We start from the raw sequence: 24,547 nt of genomic DNA, 5'->3' as shown, positions 1-24,547 counted from the left end.
GCCTACTGGCTTCTCAGAGTGCAGGGTAGAAAATCAAGTTAATGAACTGTGAGTTGGAGTCCACCATTTTGCATCCCAAATTGAATTCACTTTGGGAGTGTGCCTAAATATCCCTCCGCACAATGGCTGCATGTTAAAGCACTCTAATTATTAGGGAACAACTTTGTCCGGTTGGAAATCTTAAATTCGAAGCCCACTTTTAAATCACTGGTAATGCTAGTAATACTTTCACAAAGTTGTTTATTTTTTTGTTGTTAATTAATTGTAAATACTGAATCATTGAAACAACTTTTTTTCTTCCCCTTGCTGAAAAGCAATCAAATCTAAAATATGAATTAATTTTAAGCCTTCTTCCATAACTCTGCATTTTTTAATAAATGTGAAGGGTGTTATACACAACACTTGATCCAATTAAATCTGAATGCATGCAGCAGCTAAGTGTAACAGGTGCATACCTAATTTTTAATGAGTTTAGAGCTCTTCATAACATGTTTAAAGGATCTCATGTCATCAGGGTTTTTTTCCACCTTGCAAAGCGATAGTAGCAGCTCAACATCTGGCTAATTTCTTATCACATCTAGTTCAGTTAAAATCTGCAAAGCCATACACTTATGTTGTGAGGATGAGTAATCGTGAGAAAAATTCAACTTGGTTGAATGTTTGACAGTGATGGAACAGATTTTTGCAAAATAATCAACGAGAGGTTGTTGAACAAACTCCTAACGCTTTGAGAAGCAGCTATTTTCCCATTGTTGCAAATCAGGCTTTTACTTTCAGCAATTTGCTTTTTTCTACGCCTCTAATCCAGAATTCTGCTCTTTTTGGAAAACATATACAGAGCTGTTTTTTCTTCTTCTTTGATTTCTCATGATTATCCACAGAAAAGTCCAAACTGGCTAGTTTTTTTTTTTTTTTTTTTTTTTTTCTGGCTTGAATCCGCGCTGATCAAGCAAACCAAAACCCACACCTGTCCTTCTTGGCTCACACTGCAACAGAAACATCTGCGGCGTCACAGATGACCTCCAAATGCAACATGAGAAATGACGCCGCTCATGTTTGATGAGGCTCTGGAGTCGGGCTACAGTAAAACCTACAGGTGTGAGGGTGAAGAAAACCCGACTCACCATGTCGATGGACGACACCGGTCCGATGCTGTTGATGTAGATGCCCACGTCAATGACGGTCGGTTTCTCTGCAACGGGAAAAAATGACTTTAATATGAGCATCCAGTGCACATAGAGTCCTTTAAGCAAACTTAAATGGGTACTATTGATATTTTGTGTGATAAACTACATTATGTAGCAACCATCTGATAGAGCATTCATTTAACATTTCCATCACGTTTCTGAATAATCTAAACCCATGTTACATTCAGATTCAAAACTCTGCGGCGTTTTGTGTTGGACTGTCGAAAAGGTTAGTGCTACTGAACTACAAAAGCTCTGGTAATATATCGCTGTCATTCTTTCCATCCTGCGGCTTGTATGTAACCAAAAAACAGAAGTATAAATAATCAAGTTAAAAACCACGCTTTTCATCATTCAGTGTCACCTTGGCTCATAAAGCCAGTTCATTTCCTTTTGGAGGCAGGCAGAGCCATCAATCCACCCAGAGAAGAAAGATTTACACTTCTAAAATCTGAGAAGCTGCGCTCTGATTCCTCAAGCACTCCCAGAGTTACCATGGCAGGTAATAGCATTTCCAGTCAGCACCAAGGATCTTGGCTAAATTTACTCTGCAGGAGCATTTGACTTGTTTATTCTGAAGCAGGAATGTGAAATAAGGTACAGCAGAAAACGAGCCATGTTAGGACAGACGGACATTTCAGAATGCATAGATGCTTTAGGGGAGAGTTTGTATAAGGCAGGAGTGCAAACTTTTCATGAAAAATTCACCAAGATTCATGCATTATTCTACATGCATGCTTTTTTGCTTTTCTGTGTAACCCATACATACTAGCTTCAGCTTATTGAAACAAAGCATTCCTATTAAAACTGCATCTTTGGGAATTAAATGTTTGCTTCACTAATGTATCACCTAAATTAGGCTCTGCTCTAATGTGCTTAAACATACATTAAAAGTCCATTATGTTGTGATTCTAGATGTTTTTTCTTCCACATATAATATCTAATGGAAGTTCTAGTTCTACATTGCAGGGAATGTAAAAGGAGAGATAAAACTAAACCCCAGTCTTACTAATTGGCATCTCCCTTGCATTTCAATAAGTTGATGATAATCCAGCGTTGGATGCAACACTGCAGCATGGCCTCTTTACACATCGTCTGCTGTAGAGTCTCTATTAGCCGTATCAAGTCAAACAGATTCTGCAGCATGACAGTCACAACTCTGACACCTTACACATCGCTACCCAACACTGCTGCAAGATGGATGCAAGTGATCTAAAGATATTGGCGGAATATCATTATTTTACAGCTTGGTGTAGTTTCCTCAAGTTTCCTGTAACTTACAAAATCGAACAAAAAGAGGATTTTTAAGCCTGTCACCAAATATGATTCCATCAAACTACAAATGAAATCCAACCTGGATCACAAATAGTCATTCAGACTTGCAAAAGCCATACTTTGAGAACAAACTGGAGAAAACAGGTGAGCATGCGTTATAACCAATTGATTTCCAATCTAATCATTTATCAACCAAACAGTTGTCATGTAATTGTGGGGGTCAGGAAAGGTTTGATAGAAACTTTTTGCCTTGAGGTTTCTTTAACAAATCAATCGCCCAAGGGTGAGCAATTCGTAAAACTGTCACATGAGCTTATCTATTAATGAGAGTCTTGAGGCTCAACTTTCTCCTTTTTTCCCTTGTTTGTAGATAACTTCTAAGATTGCAGTCTTTTGAGCACATCTAAGCGTACGTGTCGCGGCGCCTTGAGCACAAACCAGATGGCAGATTACATGTCACAGAATGAGCAACACGATGTATTAATAACCTGAATTGGTGTCATTTCAGCTCCGCATTGGTAATTGAAGCCTCAGGATTTTTTTTCTTAATCATTGGATCACCAGCATTCATGGAGTTGTCATTTTTTTCCCTTCACTGTAAGGTTGTGGCCAGCAGAGCTGAAATGCATGTGCACATCAGCTCGCCGTAACCTTGGGGGTCTGTCGGCGAAGGCTTGCTGGGAGGTGTTGGTTCGATTCCAGCTGAATATTCTGCTCCACTGACTGGGCAATGCACCATGGCACAGCACTGGTGTTTTTCTGAGGAGCATCTTATTACTAAATCTATAATTTGAAGTCTATGTAAAATGTGAATCTGCTTTCTTTGTAAAAACATCTATTAAGATTGATACTTTTTTATTTTTGAAAACAAAAAAAAAGGTTCAAAATGGGGAAACAAGGAAAGTTTTATAACTGAACAGTTTACACGGGTTAATTTAACCCAGCTTATTAAGCAGTATGACCATAACTTTGTGAATTATGTAAACAGGTTATATTTCTACTAAATTTATTGGTCAGTAGCAAACTAGCATCTAGGAAAACCCTGGCACTGACAGCATTTCTAACAATACATAATTACAACGTATAAATGTTTTCGGGCATGTATGTATCGTTCCCGGATGTGTTTAAACATGTGCGGGGAAAACCCCTGGACAAGCAGCCAGCCCAGAAACAGACAGATAAGCGCTGCTCACCGGTTTGGTCAGCCTTGAATACAGCTTGGCAGAAACCTGGGGATTATAGAGAGCCAGCATCCCTCCTCTGAGACCCATTCACCTTAGAAATTGGGGTGAATGCATCTGAAAGACCACTGAAATGAACACATGTGGTGCAAAGCTGATCTTTTATAGCAAAAGCACATTGGCGCATATGGAAACTGGGACAACCTTGAGGGGATAAACCTAAATATACCCCACAATAGCTTATCAGTGCAGATGATGGCAGTGTTTATCCCCAGATGATGTGCTTTACGGATAGATAGATTTCTAGAAAGAAATCACCTCAGTCCAGTGCTTTTAGCATCTGCTTGTTGGACTTAAAGCATTTCAGCTCTGCTCTGTTTCCTGTGTCATCATATAATGATAATTATAGCAATTATTTTCTTTATCGAATGACTCGTTTTGTCGTCTTCATCTCTGAGATGAGAGAATGCTCTTCAAAGGAAATCAACCTCTTTCCTATATGTGCAGACAATGAAACATCCACCTATACATCTTCCTATTAACCTCTATTTTACACTGATAAAGGAGAAACTTTCATCCACAGAGAGCATATGATTTCTTTGTCATCCTCTGTGTGTCCTCCTCCTCCTCCTCTTCTCCTTCCTCGTCTTGTTTTCCAGAAAAGCCTGACGGCTCCCATCTGTATTATAAAATCACCTTGTGGGGCTTGATTAGGAGGAAAGACCCTCCATGCCTGCTTGGCCCGACTGGCATGACGAATGCATTACGCATTGTCAAGCCCGGCCAACTTCATGTGTGCATGCTGATGCACATATCCCTCGGTGTCCTGGGATCTGTGCATGGAATACAAGGGGCCTCGGCAGGCTGCCGGATTCACCACCGAGGGGGGAAGCCCTGGTGTCTTCAGTGGCTGTTTGGAAGCAAATGTGCTGGAAAATAATTTATTGCTCTGCGTTGAGTAAAAGCCATCTACAGTGCAGTGTCTTCAAGCTGCTTGCTGCTGGTGATGTCTTCAGAAGACATTGTTCTGACAAAGACATTTGCACTCACTGAGGCGTAGAGTTCATCAGGATTCGGCCATCTTGTGGCTCTTGTGGTTACTGCCATCATAAAATGAAGACGACATCATTTTACAACACTTCAGAATCAGGCCAAGATTTGAGATTTAGTGTTGGTCATTTGATGCGGTTAAGTTTTAAGGACATTGGTGGGTCACAAAAATAAAAACCACAAAGCATTTAATTTCAAACCTAAATAGTTGGATGCTTATTGCAACAATTACAACAACAAACTTTACAAGGCAAAACGAAGTGAAGCTTCTCCACTACAATGCTAGTTAAAGTCATTAACTAACAAAGAGCTAAGTTAAAACAAATATCCAGAAACTTTAACCAAAACATAGATTCTTCAACCAATCAAAAATATTCACCTAACAAATTCAGGTTTTTATTCAAATGTAAACTGTGAAATCAAAAAGTTTTCAAAAAACAAAATGAAATTTGTTTAAACTCCAGTATACATATCAATGAAGAACTCAATAGTTTAACATTTAAAATGCTGTATTTGAAACACAAAGGTTAATCTTTACACAAAATATGAAGTGGATTTAGTGGATTAAACAGCATTTCTGAGAAGCCCACTTTTTGAAAAACTTGACGCCAACGATGCAAACAGAATTTACTGCAAACTTTTGACTCAAAGTAATTTTACTAAGTTCACTGTAAACCAACCATCATTTAGTTTGTCGCTCAAATGAGGATAAATAGGATATTTAAGGAGATAATGCTCATATTTTATCGTTTTTCTGTTTTAGCTCTGAAACAAGCGAGTGAAAGTCTTGTCGTCCGAGCAAATATTTGGTAGAAATCCACTAGTCTCCAAATATTGGCTTTTCTCCTTGCTGGCTTCCCACCAGCAATCATTGACTCAGATACAGAAGCTATGCTTGCATAGAGATGAATGAATGAATGAATAAAAGATTTCTTGAACCTCTGCCTTTTTTTGATATTTACACCACATTAAATTTCCATCAGATACTTAACCGTGAAACACGGTGGTGTCAGAACGACATGAAACGAATCCCCATCGTCAGCGTAATGTCAGCGTTTGCAATATTGAAAATGTTTCTGTTATTGGAACAAAACGGAAAAAATATTGGTTAAAAAAGACCTGATATTTTAATTGAGAAAACGACATTAAACACACAACCGGAATAGTTGAGGTAGTTTGATGACCTAGTCTGGACAAATCTCAGATTGAGCTTTCAAAAGTCCTAATCTGCAGCTTTAAATGCAAAACCCCAAGTTTGAGTTGAAAGAGTTCAAGCGGTGTGAACTGTAGCTTTGCTTGCAGTCATCAGTATATAAGACTATAAGCTTTTTGTTATAGCTGATATGGAGCAATTTAAAAACAGTAATGTACATCAGTGCCTCAGGGTGTATTATGTCACAATTTGTCCATAGAGCCAGTCCCCTTTATAAACTCCCTGAGCTCCTTTTTGACATTGATCATTCTTGTCTGAAGTTCTTCACAATTAATCCAAGCCTATCGCTGTTTCCTAATCTTTAATATGTCACAAAAAACCCAAAGTTGGACTAAATAATTTTACGTTTGGGTCATTATTTAAGATAAAAATAGCAGTTTGGTTAAATCTCTGTGACTCCAGCTGCGTCACTTAAGAAATGTTCTCTGCTTCCTGCATTAATTCTTAGCTCTCCTGGTGCCTATAAAAGTCTGTCACATTCTGACAGACTTTTATAGCAACAAATGTTCCTAAGAAGAAAAAAAAGCGCAGTCAATTTGCAGAATTATGGGCAAATTTTTATCTAAAACCAACAAATAGCAGTAAAATGGGCAAAAAAGTGTCAATTTCCTAAACTGTTCTGCAATACGAGTGAGACTGAGATGAAGTAATTAAACTGATTTGGCAAACACTTTGGAAATGGTTCCAAGCTTCTATTGGGGGGTTTTAGTTTCCCTCCTCAAGAAGGAAAAAGCTGGCTCGCTCGCATCAGCGTGTGATTGTATCGCCGACGGCACCACTTGGAAACATCAATCAACACTTTTTGCACTTGTGAGACGGTAAAAGGAAAGCAGATCAAAACTTAGACACACTATCCGGCTGTAGCCTGTTCACATGTTGGCACATGTGCACCATTATACCGTCTCTTCCAGCCATCCTCCCCGCACTGTAACCGTGGAAACAGACAGCAGCCATCTGGGTTACTATGATACGGGAGGAAAAAGTAAGACCAACAAATATGAGCCAAGATCTAAAGTTGAATAGGCACTTTTTTCTGAATGGATTACCCTTTTCCCCCGACAACAACAGCTGCATCGTTCAGTCAATTTTCAGGCAGATATGAAACATTTACTTCATCTCGTTGGGACTTAACCATTGGGGCTTTATCTGCCTCCAAGAAATGCTTAAATAAATAAAACTGCATGTGTGTGTGATGAACAGCAGCCATCTGGCTGTGCCACGCAGGATGAAGCTGAGGCTAAAAATGCTTTCCAAACGCTGGTCGACCCACATCTGTAACATTTCTGAAGCACCTCACTTCAAGGATGAGCTCCAGCCAGCCATCTGCGCCGTTCAGAGGCACATTATATGCAATCACCTGCGACTAGGATACCATTTTCCTTCACATGCAGGCAAAGCCGCTAAATTTCACTCCAGTATACTCAAACTCAATTCAGGCAACACTTTAGTTCAGCAGTAGATTCAGAGAAGACGGTTTGGAAGATTCATGTTTCTGGAAACAAACAAAAACACAGAGCTGGAGAAGTATAGCAGCAAACTTAAAAGTATTGTCAAGATAAAGACTAGAGGTGCACTGATTGCAGTTTTCTGACTAATCTCACACCTGTAGCCAACCAGGAACAAGTTGGTTGGCAAAAGGTCTGAACACAACAGAGTCTTACAAACACAAAGCAAGGCACCACCATATACAGCAAACATATCAACATCGCAGTAATATCTCAAAAGACAAACCTTCTTTCTGGAAATGTAGCAATTAGAGTTTTTGAGTGCCAAGAAGCTCAAAAGGTTTACTTTCACAAGTGGAGCATAACAGTTTTTGCTACGAGTTCGTAATAAAATAACTATTAGAAATTGATTTGGGTTTATTTCAAATGCACACAGATAGGAAAGGAAGGCAGGTGGGGCAAACAGTTGATATAGAGCAGTTTCATTCCCACGTTTCATACCTCTGCAACCAGACGTAATTTAAATTGTACAGTGCAACTCTTCACTGCTTGACCCTCAAGGCTGTGTTTTATGAGACCCAAAGAAAACAAAGCAAATATGCAACAGAAACCTTCGTTGATTTTATTGAGATAAAAGGCGACATCGGCTGCTGGTAAAAACTCATATTCCTTTTGTGAATGCAAAGATAACAAGAAAAAAAAAACAGTCATTTGAATCCCATTGAAAAGACTTACCCAATGGTCAGATATTGATCGGCAGTGTAGGTTTGTACACAGTGCTTTGTGTATGGGAATGAATGAGGACACACAGTTCCACTCTGGCAGATTGTATTCACCTCACCGAACTGATGAAATAGTTCTGAGACGGCAGGATATTTCTGCTCCTTCAGAGTTTTAATAAGGAATCATGTAAAGGGGAGGGTTTTGCTCCGTATGAACTGACACCAGGCAATAACTGCAAGCAGAGCCATGCTTGTTGCACATGCTGCTTCTATGAATTAAGGAAATTACAAGTTTGCCTTTTTCCAGGTTTACTCGCTCTCAGCCAAGCCACTAAAATTACTTAGTTATTTTCATTTAGCTTGGATCTGTGTTGCAATCTATTGACAGGAAGCTGAGAATTAGATCCAGCTGCAAAAAGCAGTTAAGTGTTTGTTGGGCATTAATGTGACACATTCATGTCACTTTACACAACAAAGCAAAAGTGGGGGGAAAAGAAAAAAAGTACACTCCTGTCACAGCGGGTGACGCTGTGCAGATTTAATTAGACTTTGTGTCCATCAGGTAAACAATGAATTATGCATTATTTTGCTCTCCTGATGCAGTAACAACAATGGAGACCGCCCAATCCCAAACAAGCCGGTGCGGGGGATGAAAATTTCTGCTTTTTCAGACTTTCAGAAGAGCTGCCACCTGCTGACACGTGTTCGCAGCGTGACACAGACACACACAGACAATCCCCGTTATTCTCCCGGCATGACATTAACTCAAGTCCCCTCAAAGTGCCCACATTTCCAAAAGTTAATTGAAGCAAGAATAAGAAATGTGTTGCGTGAAGTGCTCCTGCAACGGGTTTGCAGTACAAACTGTTTTGAAATATGGACGTTATTGATTGAATACCAGTCAGGGTGGGACGTTGTGGAAGATAGAAAAGTAATGAAACAAATCTGAAAGCTAAAACTTTAAACACGTTGTCAGAAAAGTGCAAGGATGTAAAGTTCGAAATGTAGTTTAATTAATCTCTCCTTTAGTCCACCTCTAACATCAACTATTTTAAACATGATTAACCTCAAAAAACATTTTAGTTTTTCCAGTGGGATTTTCTATCTATTTCCATCTTTTAGCCACACAAGTAACATTACATAGAGTGGTATGTTTCAAGCCAGCATGCGAGTTTTGTTTGAGTTGCATTAATTGGAAAAATCAAAGGAGGCGACATAAGATCAACAGGAAGGATTTTTAACACAGAAATATGTCTAAGTTCTGACAGGAAGTTGTTGGGAAAAGCTGACAGCAATGACCTTACATCGCTGTTGTGTGTAAGGTACTTCATCCAAGCATACTTGTGGGAAATTGAGTGGAAGGAAAACATGACAAAGCATGTGCTGCACAAGAAACAGGATGGGCAACTTCCAGACTTTTGTGAAGCTATTTGGAAGAATGAGTCTGGAAGGAGAGTGGAACATCATAAAAAACAATTTTCTAGATCATTGAGCACTTTCAGATTGTGTAGATGATTTAGGACATCTAAAATCATCTGCAACAACATTGTTAAACTTGTTCAACATTGGAGGCAGATGAGAGAAAAGTACAGCAATGTGAAGCCTTTTGGACAACCTCATGATAAGAAGGTCTTCAAAGAAATGTCTAGAAAGGATTAGCAGACAAACTTACTCAGATTTTGAACCTCTAAATTGGGAACAATCCAGAATTTTTATTCACCTCAAAACTTGTGGTCAGTTTGCAAAGCAGAAGCCAACAAATCATTCCCAAGAACTAATATCACTGGATTCGCCATCAGTGAGGATTTGGCAAATGTTTGACATTTAAAAAAAAAAAAGTGTTTCTGTAAAAGAAAGCCTCCAAAAATGATCCTTCAGTGAACCTAAAGACGTGTCATCGTAATATATATAAAAGCAACCTTGGTGTCACCACCAGAAGTTGTGGTAATTCGGTTAAAGTTGTCAGAATATATTCATTTTTGTGCATTTGATTTAGTCTAGTTGCATAAAAACTTTCCGCATGATGTGGTTCAGCTGCTTTGTGGAACAAATCAGAGGAACTGTTTTTGTTAGATATTTTTTTCAGTGCAAGGATTATGTCGTTCATGCTCACAGCACGTTGTTAAGTTGTTTATATTTAGTGAGGCAGTGAAAATGGAGGCACACTTTGGGAATATTTTCACAGGAAAACAAGTTAAAAAAAAAAAGAAAGAAGACAGATTTAACAAACTGCTTTATCTCATTTGTTCTCTATCGTAATGCAACTGAAAAAGAAAACAGATTCAGTGAGAGATCCAAACCACACAGGTCCAAACACTGCTTCTTATCTCTGTTCACATCTTCAAAGTTCATCCACACCTTACAAATCCCCGGCTAACCAGCCGTGCTTTCGCCGGAGTGGAGCGGACCTGGGATTCACAGATGGAAATCGATTTAATGGTTAGAGCTCACAGGGATGGGGAATGTGTCAGACATGATCCAAGCCCAGCTTAGTCTTATTACTTCTCTAATGCACTTCGGTGTGGTATCAGTCTGCCACTTTAAAGCTCCACATGATTACCTGGCCATTCCTGTGTGGTTTCTCATTAACACGATACCTTGAAGGAATGAAAGGCGTGGGTTTACCGGGCCTGGAAAGCTCTCGCTGGAGAACAGTTCAAGCTAAATTCCTGGGTCAAGGTCTCTGCAGATTTTAAAGCTTTGATTTGCAAACATATCTGCCTGAGGGCTGATTTCTATCTGTTAAGCTTTATAATTTGACAGTTTCTGTTATGATCCTCTGTAGATATCACCATGGCAATGTAACATTTCACATATGGTGTATGATGGTAGATATAATGATGCTGTAAATGACTGAAGTCTGAACATGAGAGATATTTCTAACTTTTTCTAATGTGGCATCTAGTTGAATGTAGCATTTCAGAAAGAGATAGTACCAGCAGTTTAATGCTCTGCTGCTTCAGGTGAAACTATGAAAAGATTAACAAGTCTACTCATGAATAATTTAAAAAAAAAAAGATAAATAAAGGTCATTGAGTGATGGTTAGATCCAAATCAGATGCTGTAGGACAAGCCACAAAACCCTCCAACACATCTGAATTCCTCCACAGCGACTCATTAGCATCTGTCATAAATGGTTGATAGCAGTTGTTGCCGCTTTGGGTGGCACAACCAGTTACTAAGTTTAGGTAGCAATAACTTGTAAAAGCACGCATCCATGTTATCTCTGTTCGATATTAAAAGTAGTTTGATCGGAAACGATGCGACACAGAGAAAGCAAAAGAAGAAGCACTCTGCAAGGTAGCAGATATTACCGCATGGCAACAAATCTCTAATAGCTCCTAGCGGTTTGTTTTCTTCTGCATTTTCGCCTTAATCTCACCACTAAACATAAAATCATGTACAAAGTGAGATGATGGACACAAATTGGGAAGGTCTGTCTCGACACTCTGCAAAAGCTTTAATGCATGGAGGTTTGGCCCTCTTGCACATTTTCTAGGTTTTAGGTTGCCAAATGTAAAAGTCTGAAATTAAATTGCGAGAGCAGAAAGTGCTTAGTTAGTCTTCTTGCTGACAGCCGTGTGACTTTCATACTACAAACTTTCTTGCCTGGTAAAGCTCATAATGATGTTATTTATGACAGCTTCACAAACCGTGTGCAAAGAAAAGGGTGAACATTTTTCCAAACTTCTGTGCAGCTTTGCTGATTTATCTCAAACAGGAATGTGTGGATGTGCAGTGTGGTAATTAACTGTTGTTCAGACATCCTCAACCTTCACGTTGATTTTCTTTACCAAAAACATTCACTGTTTTTCCTCCTAAACTGCATCCCAGAAACTTTTCTGTGTCACTACGCATCTTCAAAATGCCTAAATGTTCAGGAAATGTAAAAGGTTTGCTGACAATGTTACATACGTGGCTTTTTTTTCAACAATGTAGTTTAATTCGCAGTCTATGAAGAAGCAAACTAAATTTGAAAATGCATTTCCTCTTGTGAAGAACTGTACACCTCATTACTCGGTCCTCAGTCAAGTTTAATGACCTCAATATCAATGCTCAGAGCTTCTATGGTTCATTCCAAAATAAAAATACATATTTGGCTATACAGACTGTTTTTTTCATGTAAATATAAAAACATGTCATGTCCGTTTAATTTTTATAAATTGGGCATTAAATCAAACTGAAATATGAAGGTCTGGCAAAGGAAAACATGTTCACTACATATTTTAGTCGTCAATCTAAACTCTAACCCAACATGTTGAGAGAAAGTTCCTGACTGAGATCCAGAGCTGGATAATTGTTGTGCTCCATCATCATCATTAACATCTCTGTTTACAGCCTGTATATTAAAACAAACTTCGGTGCTCATCCAAACACATGTCGGCCTTATTAATGCGTGTTTGCTTTGTTGCAGACCAGCTGTTGCCTGGAAGGCTGATATAGATGTAGCAGCAAGATGCCTTACTGAAATTTACAAGCAACTTGAATTCTGGGTAATGTAGGAAGACGGTCGTAATGACAAATGGTTATCTTTGGGGTACGGAAAACTTAGTTTGCACTTTCAACCCTCTGCGGACAATGTTGCTTGGGGATGAAATGTTAAATCAGCGAAGCGAGACTCCGGGCTTCATGTGAATTAATTTCCTCCAGAGAACGCACGCACTTCCGGGGTCATACTTGCATCAAAGAGCTTTATCAAAGGTTAGCAGGATAAGTGCTGCTTCACGTGTGCATTTATTTTTTTCTTAAATTTGCATCTTGTGTGAAGCTCCCGCCCTGTGGGACACTGTCGGCTCGGCTAACCTGGACGCCTCAGATGCGAGGAGAAGCGTTTGCCAGGACTCTAAACTTCTTTTCATCTAACAAAATGTCACTGGACTTGAAAAATTGAGGAGGCTTGTGTGCGGTTTGTCCTTTAAGCTGCTGTGGTGACACCGCTGTGCCAAATGTCGGGTCTGCAAAGATGAAGGAGAGGAGGCCGGCCAGGAAAGAGTTGCCTCAAAAAAATAAAAAAAAGACAAGAGAAACATCTGAGGTTAGAGGTGCAGTGAGCGTCTGTTTCATGTGTCTGAGGTGTTATCTTTTGGGAATGTCCCATAATGCAGCTGGTAAATGTTAGGTGGCTCTTTAAAAGCTGCCGACACAACAAGATTAATTAATAATGGCTTACTCCCAAAAGTAACAAATGTATACATTTAAATGCAAATAAATGTGTTAAATAATACTGCAATTGATTTTTTTTCTTCTTCAAATGATCTTAAAATACAGAAATGATAAAACTTAAGTGTTTCCTGATTTTTTAAAAAATTTAAATGTCCTGTATGAATATAATTTATTCATGCTGAAAAGAGGAGACCCAACTTAACCAAAGATGTAAGAGAAATCAAAGTCATTTAACATGAAAACTCTCAACACAAATAAGAAATTTCACTAAATATGAAATTCTCTAGATCTCAGATTAACACGTAACATAAGAAGGGGGGATAAAAAAGACTTTAAATCTGCTCTCATTTTTCTTGTTGTAAATAATGGATGTCTGAGAAGGTTTTCTTCCCCTCGACTTCCAAGCAGTGACTTGCAATTGGACGCAGGTAAAGGCTGAATATAGGCTGTAAATATTTCATTTAAAAAGCAAAGCAGGAAGAACATTTACTGGCTGTGTTACAGTTCAAACCAGAAGTTTACTTACACCTCTTTTCTCGCAGTATGAAGGCAAACCAGACCAGTGAACGTTCTAGTATCTCGTATCTAAGAACTGATTGTGTCTTAAAATGATTTAAAGATGGATTTTACAAGCTGCTTCCTCCTTTTCAGAAGCCAGAGGATATATTTAAATGTAATTATTACAGCTATCAGTGCATTTTTTAATTCCTCCCACATATTCTTGCTTGTTCTGATCCAGCTGGGTAGTCACAATGATGATACCGACACCCTGTTAAGAAAATAGTAAGCCAATTCATTAACTATGTAATCATTTGAATGTGAGGCGGTTAAAAGGCATTTCAATCGGAAAATTGGTAATTACCAAAGAGGACCGCATACAGTTTTTCAAAATGAGAACATGCATTGCTTTACATCTCTAATGAGGTTCAGGGCTACTTCTTGCTGTTAATTGAATCTGCTGAGAGGAAGTTGTTGATCATCTCGCTGTTCTAAAAAGAAAACAAAGCAGAAAATAAAGAACCAGGCAGGCCAGGAGAGAGCAACTCAATCAAATTACCCACAGGTCTGTCTGCGTGTTTGTGATTGGAGATTTTTAACTTTCTAAAGGTAAACATGCTCCGAGTTTTGATTCTAAACTCAATCAAAACCTTTTTGGGCTAAACTCAGTTCACTAGGAAATGATTGGGCTCTGTGACTGAAAAGCAGGTCTTACATTGTCTCCGACAATTGGTGTAAAGTGTTTGTGCTTATGTCTTCATTTTGTTGTGACATCTTTCTGCAACATTCCTTTTGTTGAATCTATTGGACCAAAGGACCAGAAGTCTCCTGGTTAGCTAAGATGCAACTTTGCAAAACTTAGACTTAGATATCTTGTTACCTTGCCAAACCTTTGAGACTTTTCTCATTGTCCTGTAACAAACGTTAACCTTCAACAAGCCAAATTGTTGTCATTTCTCCTAACTTTGCGTGATCTGAATTCATTAGGACTTTCTCACATTTTCTTTTATGAGTAATATTTCTTATATGACTATGAGGGGCTTCAAATTGTGTAGAAACAGACTTCGAATGCTTTCCACACTGACAGGCAGCAGAAACACTTTCCAACTTGGCAGAGTGTTTAACATTTTCCAGAAAAGCTCACTGACAAAACTGCTGGTCACTCAAATGATGAGCAAATAAAAAGAGCATTTGGTTGCAAGCTTCCCTTCCAGACCACACACAAGTAGAAAGAGTACTTGGTTATTCCCCTGACTGCACCAGTAGTCATATATAAATCATGAAGGTTTATTGGTATGTTATGTGCAGTTTCATCGAAAAATCCACCAAAGACCGATCAAATCAGCCATGACTTCTGACTCGGATGTATGAGATTTTAATACGCGATCAAAAAGTGGGTCAAACTTTCACTCAAACTGCAAAATCGCAAGCATTAATATGCACATAACTTAGGTAGCCAGGCAAGAAGAGGGAGGTTTATTGGATGAAAAAAAAATGGCAGGATGATGGAGGGAGGACGAGATGGGCCAAAAGAGGAAGGTGACTGAGAGTTGAACCAGATGGAAATGGAGCGAAAGAGACAGGAAACAGCTGCAAAGTAACAATGTCTGAACAGATTTGGATTTCTATTTCTGACTCACACCTGGCTTTCATCTGAATCCTTCTGAAGTCCTCTTTAGTGACACTCAAGAGGCGTAGTCACATCTTTGGACATGTGTACAGTAAACAACAAAATGCGATCACAAAAGAATATATGAATAATAGCTCAAATAAAAACGGCTTCTGAAAGGCAAGTGATGTCTTATTTAAATGTATGAACTCTCCGCCTGGCCGCTGGCGGATGTAATTGTTACTGTCAGACATATTTGACAAAGCAATAACGGCAGATATGATTGAGGGACCTGGCCGTTTCGGTGTAAATCAATAACTTGTTAGCTGCAGACAATTAGCATCTTCGGTTGCAGTGGCTGCATCTGATCCCACACTGAGAGGATCTGGATCAGGTCCGCGGCCGAGTTCAAACTGCATATTAGTATGCAGCATGATTCTGCGTTGTGTTTGTCCTCTAAGTGTGAAACGAGAGGCAGAACTTTCAGAGAGGGGTGCAAATGGATGGGGACGCCAGAGGAATTATGTTTCTGGTTGTAAATGTGGAGAATTACAAGAAATCCTTCCAGCATAAATGTAAAGTGATTTAATTATCTCACTCATGAGTTATTATAGTGATTTCCCTTTATGTCCCTGTAGCAAATGTCAGCTGCTTTACCAGAGATTACTGTCCATAACTCAATCATCATCATTATAGCTTCTCTTCTTCTAATAGTTAGGTTTAACATTTATTGAAATAATCAGCTTGCAAAATGAGGGAAGGATCACAAGTTATTGTTTATTTACTACTGACAGTAGACAAATGCCTCTTTTTTTTATAAGAATGAAATCTGATAAGAGATCTATAAATAAGTTGCTACATCTACAGCATATTGTGAAAAAGCTCTTCTGAAAGAACTCAGAAGAGCTGTGTGAACTGTGGAAATGAATGCAAGCATAATGACAGATGTGTCAGTAAATTAGCTTTTCTTTCTAAGCTTTTTTTTTTTTGGCCACACACTTTTAAAGCTTCTCTCGGATTGTTCTCTATGGCTTCAGTTCTCATGGGCACAAAGACTTAAATCTGCCTTAAACGTATCTTTTAATGCACTAGAGGGCTGCTACATTTTTAGTCTTTAATTAAGCTCTTTGAATAAATCTGCCTCCCAAACGCTGGATGTGTCTTAAGAGCACAGTCAGCATCTCACTCCAGCCCACTTTGCCTTCGATTCCCCCACAGGAGACGCACACAAACGCTAACGCATGAACATTTAAGCGCAGGATCACTAAGATCTCCCACAGTGATCACACACTCTGAACCCAAAAGGAAAGTGACACAATAGGGGCACAAAAACATCTCATCTCCATCCAGTCTGCGCCGCTTCTTATCGGCTCAGGTGCGGCACGACACTTGTTCTGCTCGGGGGGAAATTTGGGTCGCTTTTTTTTTCTTTTTCCCTTAAGTGGACCAGTCACCCGCTTTATATGAACATTAAGTTCACAGCCGACTTCACAGGACTAGAGGAGACAGGAGGGAAACAATACAATAGCCCTGTTATGCTGTGGTATCTTGGATTTCTCTAGTTTAACTTCAAGCCCCTTTAAGTTTTAGAAAGCTCCAGCTAGGTCAGTTATTATGACAACAATTCACCTGCAAGTTGATATTTTCATTCATTTTCAACAGTTTTTATAAGTTAGACTAACACTATTCTTATATTACCAGCTTGGATTATTAAAAAAAGTTTGATTCAGAAAGAGCACGCTTTGTAAAAAATGTTAAATTCTTTATTACCTCCGTCAGCTCAGTTATACCCAGCGTCCTTTGTTAACAAGGTGATTTATCTGACTGGTGTGTTTCGCAGCAGCATGAGGCTGTAAAACAGAGTTATGGTCAGTAAACACAGAAATATTGAACATGCTTCAACAGGAAGCACTTTGCTTCCACAGCCATCAGCTCACAAACAAACCGAGAAGGTTGTTCACATTTGCAAAAGGAGATAAACAGAAAAGCCTGTTTGATTTGGTGTATTTCACTGTGTGTTTGGCGTGTTTGAATTGGTAGAGGACTACTTTGACTTAGAATAAATCCAGGTGTATTTGGGAAATGAGCCAAGACTACGCTAGGTGCCTGTTTACCTGAGCATGCTCGTTACCGCATGTTTTCCTCTCAGATTTGTTCTCAGCTGAACCCGATTCCTTTTCCAATGACTTTATTGTCCCAGATCTGTTGTTGACTCGCCGTCATCTCCAACTGGGTTCTTTCGTGCAACATGGACACACACACACACATTGCCTCGCATTATCCTTCCAACGCATTAACATTTCATGGGAGACACTGAGGTTTGTCAACTGGATCTCATCAAAATTTCACCCTTAATTATGGAAGCAGAGCTGTGCAAAGATTCCCCTCCTGAGAGGTGAGCTACAGAAAAATTCAAACCGAGGAAGCTGCCGGGGAAACCAAAATGCTAAAAAAAATGAGATTCGGGTTAAGTTGGGCATCTTAAAAATTCAGAGAAACACAAACAACAATATGAAAATAAGCCCAGTTTAATAATGGGGAAATTAACTCAGTTCTTCTGGGTGGTATTATGTTATTTTAATTACCTTTAATGTATTTAATCTACTTTTATTTCTCAAAGTTTCTTTTTATTAACTTAAGACTTTTAACAAAAATATAAACAAACAGTAAAGTTTATGTAAGTTCTACTTTAGCAGCAGAAAGAAAGAAACACTGAAAGGATTAAACTAAAATGTTTCTTGGTTCTTATCTTCTAATTTTATGAATTTCAACATTTCATCTTCACTGCTTCAGCTAACCAGCTTAATCTTATCTGTGAAACTCTACAGCATCAAATAAGAGCTCTCTACGTCTCATATAACCCTAAAGCCTATTCCGATTGGACTGTGAGTTTCTTTTCTGAACATCAGAACAAACCCTTGAACGGCAAAGCTTTCGTTCAGCCAAGACACTGGACCCAGCTTTCAACTTTCAGCTGTCATCAATGTTTGAGTTGGATCGCAAAGGTTTTCAAAGAAGGACTTTTGAAGACCTTCAACTTGCTGAGCACCCTTCAGGGACTTTCATCTAGTGCATCAACCGGGTCTTAATCCAATGTGAAAAGTCTCTGATTAACCCAAAACCCAGTAGCAGAAAACATTTTTTTAGAAGTAGTCGCAGAAATAGTTCCAGCCGAGAGACAGGTTCAGGGTTCATTTTTCTCTCTGCCAACTTTTAACTCAAATTTACCGTCATTAAATATCAGATTTATAATATTTGGAAACATGATCCTTCTCATGACATCTGACAGTCAAGGAGACTCTTAATAAATTTAGTTCTTTAATTATAAAAAGATCTCCTGTTCCACTCAAACATTGTCAAAAGGAACAGTGTGTAGCTTGGAAATGCAGTCATTCTGTTTTAATTTCTTCAGCATAATTGACATGGATGAGAATAGAGACTTTATCCACTATTAAACATCAAAGATTAAATCAAAATTTACTCTTTCATTATATACAGTATAAAATACATTTTATGATTAGTTCAATATGTAATTTAGCTCATACAGTAAAGAAAAGTAGATGATGCCCAACTAGCAGGCTTTTTTTCCTGAAAACTAAGCTGCCTTTTTTAGTCAGAGTCCATTTATTTTAGTAATGTTCAAGGGAAATGTCATCCTCTGCCGGACTAAAGGGAGGAGGAACCACCAAGCTTGTTATCTGCACACAGTTGAGAAGCCAAGCAGGTAACCGGCACCTTGTGAAGGAACAGTTGGCGCTGAATAACATATTCTGTTTCTGGAAGAATGCATGCCATCACCCAGATGATGTACTACTCATACAAACAACTCATTTCTACATCAAAACACAGCATGTTTCACAGTAAAAGGTTTGGGTTGCTGAACTGTTCAGTTCAGATCAGTCACCACATTCAAGCCAATGTTCTAAAATCAGACTGAAAAAGTGTAGTTTTGCATTTTCCTTTTAAAAACTACAGCATTTTGCTATAGCAGCTTTTTGATTAGAAAAAAAAACCCTGTCAGCAAATATGAATGCCACCATTTTTTCCCCCAAAGAAAGGAGAGTCTTTTTTAAGCATTTACCTTTGCTGCTGTCTGCACCAGGCTGACTTTTCAAGTTTTACAGTCTCTTAACTTTTTTTTTTTTTTTTTTTGGAAACGGTGCTTTTTGTTAGTTGGCAGTCGCTTCTTTTCAACACATCTCATTAATCAAGCCTGTGGTTAAATTTAAGTAGCTTTTGGGAAAGCAAAAACTGTAGAATAATGACAAATGAAGTGCATCAATGAGAGAAGCTTTAGTAAACATAAACAATTTAGTTTATCAAGTCGTTTCAGTAGCGCGAGCCTGATGATAACAAAGAATGAACTCATTACCAAAACTACTAAAATCAGTAAAACGTGTGATACATTATAGTCACTATATCGATGCCTGGTTACTGAATTAAGCTACAGCAACAAAAGCAAAATATCAGTATTTTTTTCTTCAAACATATCAGCTAAAAAATCGACTTTTAGTCATTTCTGCATGTTTTATTTGTAGTATCTCAACAGTACCCTTTAATAAAAATTCACTTGGGTTACATTAATGCGTGACACGAATACATGTTTTGCGACCGTCATTAGTCCGCCCTCCATTTAAAACTCATAGGAAACCCTGAAGTCTGTTATATAACCTTTGTTACACAGAGGCTGTTTACTTAAGCTCGGTGTCTTCTCCAGAAGCTGCAGGAAGCAACACAAGCAAACAAAGATGAAACAAAAACTGTGCATAATCCTACATTTTAATGTAGGGCAGCTCCCAAATGGTTTCCGTATCGGATTCTATTGATTCTGACTAAAACATAAAATAATGAGGCACAATAAAAGTGGTACCAGTAACTGGAATTTGAGAAAAGTATTGAGCCAATGCCTACATTTGAAAATAGAGGCCATAAATATCTTGCAATCATACTAAAGCTGAGTCACCAGCAGTCACAATCTGCACTTTACACTCAGGAATCCATGACAAACGATGATTTGTACGTTCTGGAAACGGAGGGGTAACAGCGTTCCGTACGGACCATCATCACCGGCGGTTTTTCCAGGCAGCGGCCCACCAGTGAGAACACACCAGGTATCAAACCAGTAAACGATTTTGATTAGAAAGGCCTCAGAGGAGCTCAGAGCAGTGATTGCATTGTAAACATGGCGGAAAGGATGCGAGTGCAATCAGCGGAGGATTTGAACTGGACGTAGCCAACTCTGCTTCTCTCCCTGCGAAAACGGCACAAAGCCGTTTGAGTTTCAGACTGAGATCGGAGGTCGCCGGAGTCTGGTTTTCAAGAAGGTTTTACTTATGAAAATACATATAATTGCCTGTTTATTGAGGGGAACCAGAGACTTTGGGATAAATTCTCCCACACTGGTTAGTATCAGTACTTGACAGAAAGGAACTTTGAAGTGATGCCACAGCTAATCAGCTCTATTTGCAACCCGTTTTACAACCATTCAGCTCATTTTAATGTCCCTTTGCTAAAATGGTTCTCTCATTCTAATTTCCTTTCACTGGGATATGAAGTGAATTATTGGCTTTCTCATCTGCTGGATTTGAGTCTTTCAGGCTCTCTGCAGGCTCTGCTAAACGCAAAACAAAAATATTCCTTTGGGTGAAATTCTGGAAAAAATGATTGCTGTAATTTAAAATGGAAGATTATTAGTTATTAAACCATGTTTCAAAGCTTAGAAGTTTCTAATTTTGGATTATGGTGCCATATTTGATTTGATTCAAACTAAATTGGCAATTGTAAAAAAAAAGAAAATCAATTAAATTGTAATTGTAAAATAAATCAGCAGGAGAAAAAAAAACTTTTCCAATACTTTTCAAATAACCTCTTAAGGGTAAAGAGATTACTCTCTCATTTGCTCTTTTCTACCACAAGAGGCAGTAAAATGAACAACTGCTGAGTGACTTTGACATTTTGATATACAATCTCAGAAATGTTTTGGGAGATGCAGAAATGGTAAATTCAGGATGTGGAAGGAGCACTTTGAGGATCTCCTTAATTCACTGACAATGTTGGGCCAGGATGAGGTCGAGTCTGAGAGGAACCATCGAAGACATAGCTACAGTAAATACAAAGATCACTAGTGGCTGAGTGCCATGGTTGGACTAAGTGTAGCTCATGGTGCTGAAGGTTCTGGATGTTGTTGGGTTGTCCAGACATTCCAGGTCACAGGGGCTGTGGAGTGGAGGACCAGGGCGTTGGTCATCATTTTTATTGAGGGGAACCAGAGATCGTGCTCCAACTTTATAGTTGTCCCTCTTCCTAGTCCCTCTGGAGGTGTTCACTCTAGTGTGGTTGGAAAGAAAACTGTCCGATCGTCAAACCTCAGTGGGCCAAATCATTCCTCTGACGAAGTTCCTGAGGGAGCTACGAAGGTTTGGTCGTCCGTTCTAATTGCATTCTGTGGATTATTGCATGTCCAATCCACCTGTTCCTCTATATTCTTGGAAAAAAGGTGGTTGGACTCTGTCAGAGCTGTCCTTCACCACAAATCCCTTTTTTTGGAGTTCATGTTTACAATCTCTGAGATAAGGATTATGTCCAGAAGAGAAGGATCCCAGATGCAAGTGGCTAAATTGAGATTCCATGTCAGGTTGGCTGGACTGAACTTTAGAGGCATGATTTGAAGCTCTGGCACCCAGGAATAACTCAAAGTAACACCTTTACTCCTTCACATCTAAAGAAGTTAGTCAAGGCACCTCCCCTTGGATATTTTTCAGGTGTATTCCAATGACGGGATCCTATGATAGATCCAAAACTTCCTGGAGAAAGAGTGTATCCCTTCTGGCCAAGGGATTCCCCATGAGTAGTCGAGAGTGGGAGACGAATGTCCTCGTTTTCCTCTTGCCCCCAACAACCAATTGGATAAGCAGAAGACAGCAAATGGATATATATGTTGCATACAGTCAAGAGAAAGTGGCTCACTCCTGCCCCTTGTGGCAGACATATATATATGACAACAATAAAAGAGAGTTGCAGTTAGTGGATTTTTTTTCTCTTTCAGAAACAAAAGAACATTAAGAATTCAAGATTTGGTTGGAGACAGAGATTCCATTGGTCAGACCAACTATCACAATAATACTTTTTTTGCTTTGTTTACACTAAGGATATCAAAACTGGTTTCAACTGCTGAAACGGTTTTAAGGAGGTGATAAAATGCATCATTTATTTTCTTTTTACTTGCTTTTCAGGGCTTCCATAAGATTTAGTTTGATGGCTTGAAGGTAAATGATTCAAATGAGGCTTTACAGACATGTCCACACTTGTCTTATGGTCATCAAAGAAGTGTAAGGGTCCGGCTCACTGTAGAGAAGCTAAGCTTAAAGGGAGGTGGTGGTGCAGGTGGGTGGGTGCTCCACCTTCCAGCAACATCAGCATCCAACTTTTCCCAAGCCGCTCTTACCACCAATGTCCGGCCGCAGGGTCTTGTCGTACTCCCTCAGCAGGTTGTTGAGGATGAGCGTGGCGTCCTCCTGGTGCGACCTGGGCACCAGCATCTGGTTGACGGTGGTGTCGTGGAGATCCTCCTCGTCGTCGCCATATTCCAGTAAATCAGAGCTGAAATGGGGGTGAGGAAAAATGAATAACATATATTAACGACATAATAAAGGAGGTTGTTTTTGGAATGAAAACTTTTGTCGCAGTCGAAAAAGACACGACAAACAGTGATGCGCATAATTGAGTAAAACCAGGTGAAAAGGTTTTTCAGACCTATTTTTTTCTTGTTTGTTATTTGGGGGAAGCCCTGAGACAGAAGCAACAAAATGCGCAATTGGCCTCATTTAGCCAACTTTCCCCGCAGCTGTTGATCAGTGAGAAGCAGGAAGGACTCACCGAGCGTCCTGGGTGAGCAGAAGAAGTGTGAACAGGGTGACCGCGAGCCTGACTGTCATTTTCCCACGGGCGGAAGGCGGCTCTGCTTGCGGGAACTGCTGGACGGGGACCCCGGCGCGCGCCGCCGCTGCTGCTGCTGCTGCTGCCTCTGCTGCTGCCGCGTGCAGGAGGTGTGTGCCCATCAATCCCGCATCCGAACTCCCTCATTCGCCCACGCAGTCTGTGCCCCCGCGCTCTGTCCTCCTCGCTCCTCGCAGGAGGGCTTCCTTCGGGAAGACACCCGACGATCAATCAGGACGGGTGATGAGTCCAGCGGGAGGAGGTGGAAATGAGAGGAGGAAGGGGCCAACTCCCTCCTCCCTGCCCGCTGTAGCGCCTGTGGGGGCCAACACACCGGTTGGAGGGGTGACGCTGTCTGCCGCCGGAGGACCTTTATCTGCGAATGCGTGACTCATATACTCCGCGCGCACTACCTGGGTGTCACTATCCGGATGAAAACTGGAGGAGACGTCATGAGCGTGATTAATGGACCCCCTCCTGCGCGCGTAAACACCCCTGAGAATTTGCAAAATAATTCCTCATCCCGAAAAAAACGAGAAAATAAAATAATAATAATTATAATAAATAAAACAGGACATTTGCAGTTTCGCCAAAGTTGTGGCGTTTGTTTGCACTGATGTTTGCAGTTTTCTTGAAGTTGGACTTTATGAAGTCATGTCTGAACGAGCGCAACACTTCAGCGCGAGTGGAGAGACTTTGTTGCCCTCTGGTGGGAAAAAGATGAATGACAACAAGCAGTAATTCATTTTTTCCCCCAATTTTGCTGGAGTTTTTCTAATCTGCAGGATGATTAATGATTACATCATTGAGGTTCTTGAACAATAAAGTACACTGCATATGAAAAACAACATTTTTATAGATAAATATTTTATTAAATAATTAGTCTAAAGTTACAGAATTGAATTATGAAGTAATTTGATCACTTTTGGCCTAAGATAACAGTTTTTCCCTTTGAATATATCTTTTATGTCACAAACACCAATTTAAAAATATGTGACTTCTAGAAGCAACTGGTTGCTGTGGCTTTTATTTATCAGTATCCAGGTGCTGAATTTACAAACGATGTGAGTTTTTTCTTCTTTGTTACAATAATGTGTGACTTTGTTGTGGTTTCTCACAGTAAATCCCAATAACATGTTTCTGCAAAGCATTGTAATTGGATATATTGACATCAATTTCACCTCAAATCAACGTCTAGATAATCTTAAAACTCAAATCTGTGTGGCTTCTTGACAAGATAACATTTCAGTAATTTTGAATGAAATTAAG

General features: G+C 39.5%; 1 protein-coding gene across 1 annotated transcript in view; it reads right to left on the bottom strand.

Moving 5' to 3' along the window:
• LOC129379088 (gamma-aminobutyric acid receptor subunit gamma-3-like) overlaps positions 1 to 23,663 on the bottom strand; it is a 69,846-nt gene extending 46,183 nt beyond the window's left edge. Inside the window, exons 1-3 of the mRNA XM_055059670.1 lie at positions 23,219 to 23,663; positions 22,788 to 22,942; positions 1,125 to 1,192 (exon numbers count right to left, since the gene is read on the bottom strand). Of these exons, the coding sequence (XP_054915645.1) occupies positions 1,125 to 1,192; positions 22,788 to 22,942; positions 23,219 to 23,400 (405 nt within the window). The 5' untranslated portion in view covers positions 23,401 to 23,663. The remainder of the gene's footprint in view (positions 1 to 1,124; positions 1,193 to 22,787; positions 22,943 to 23,218) is intronic.
• Positions 23,664 to 24,547: the final 884 nt, after the last annotated feature.

This window comes from Poeciliopsis prolifica, unplaced genomic scaffold (genome assembly GCF_027474105.1).
Source record: "Poeciliopsis prolifica strain line A6 unplaced genomic scaffold, Auburn_PproV2 SCAFFOLD055, whole genome shotgun sequence".
Classification (NCBI taxonomy): Eukaryota; Metazoa; Chordata; class Actinopteri; order Cyprinodontiformes; family Poeciliidae; genus Poeciliopsis; species Poeciliopsis prolifica.
This window is presented reverse-complemented; position numbering and strand designations above follow the sequence as displayed.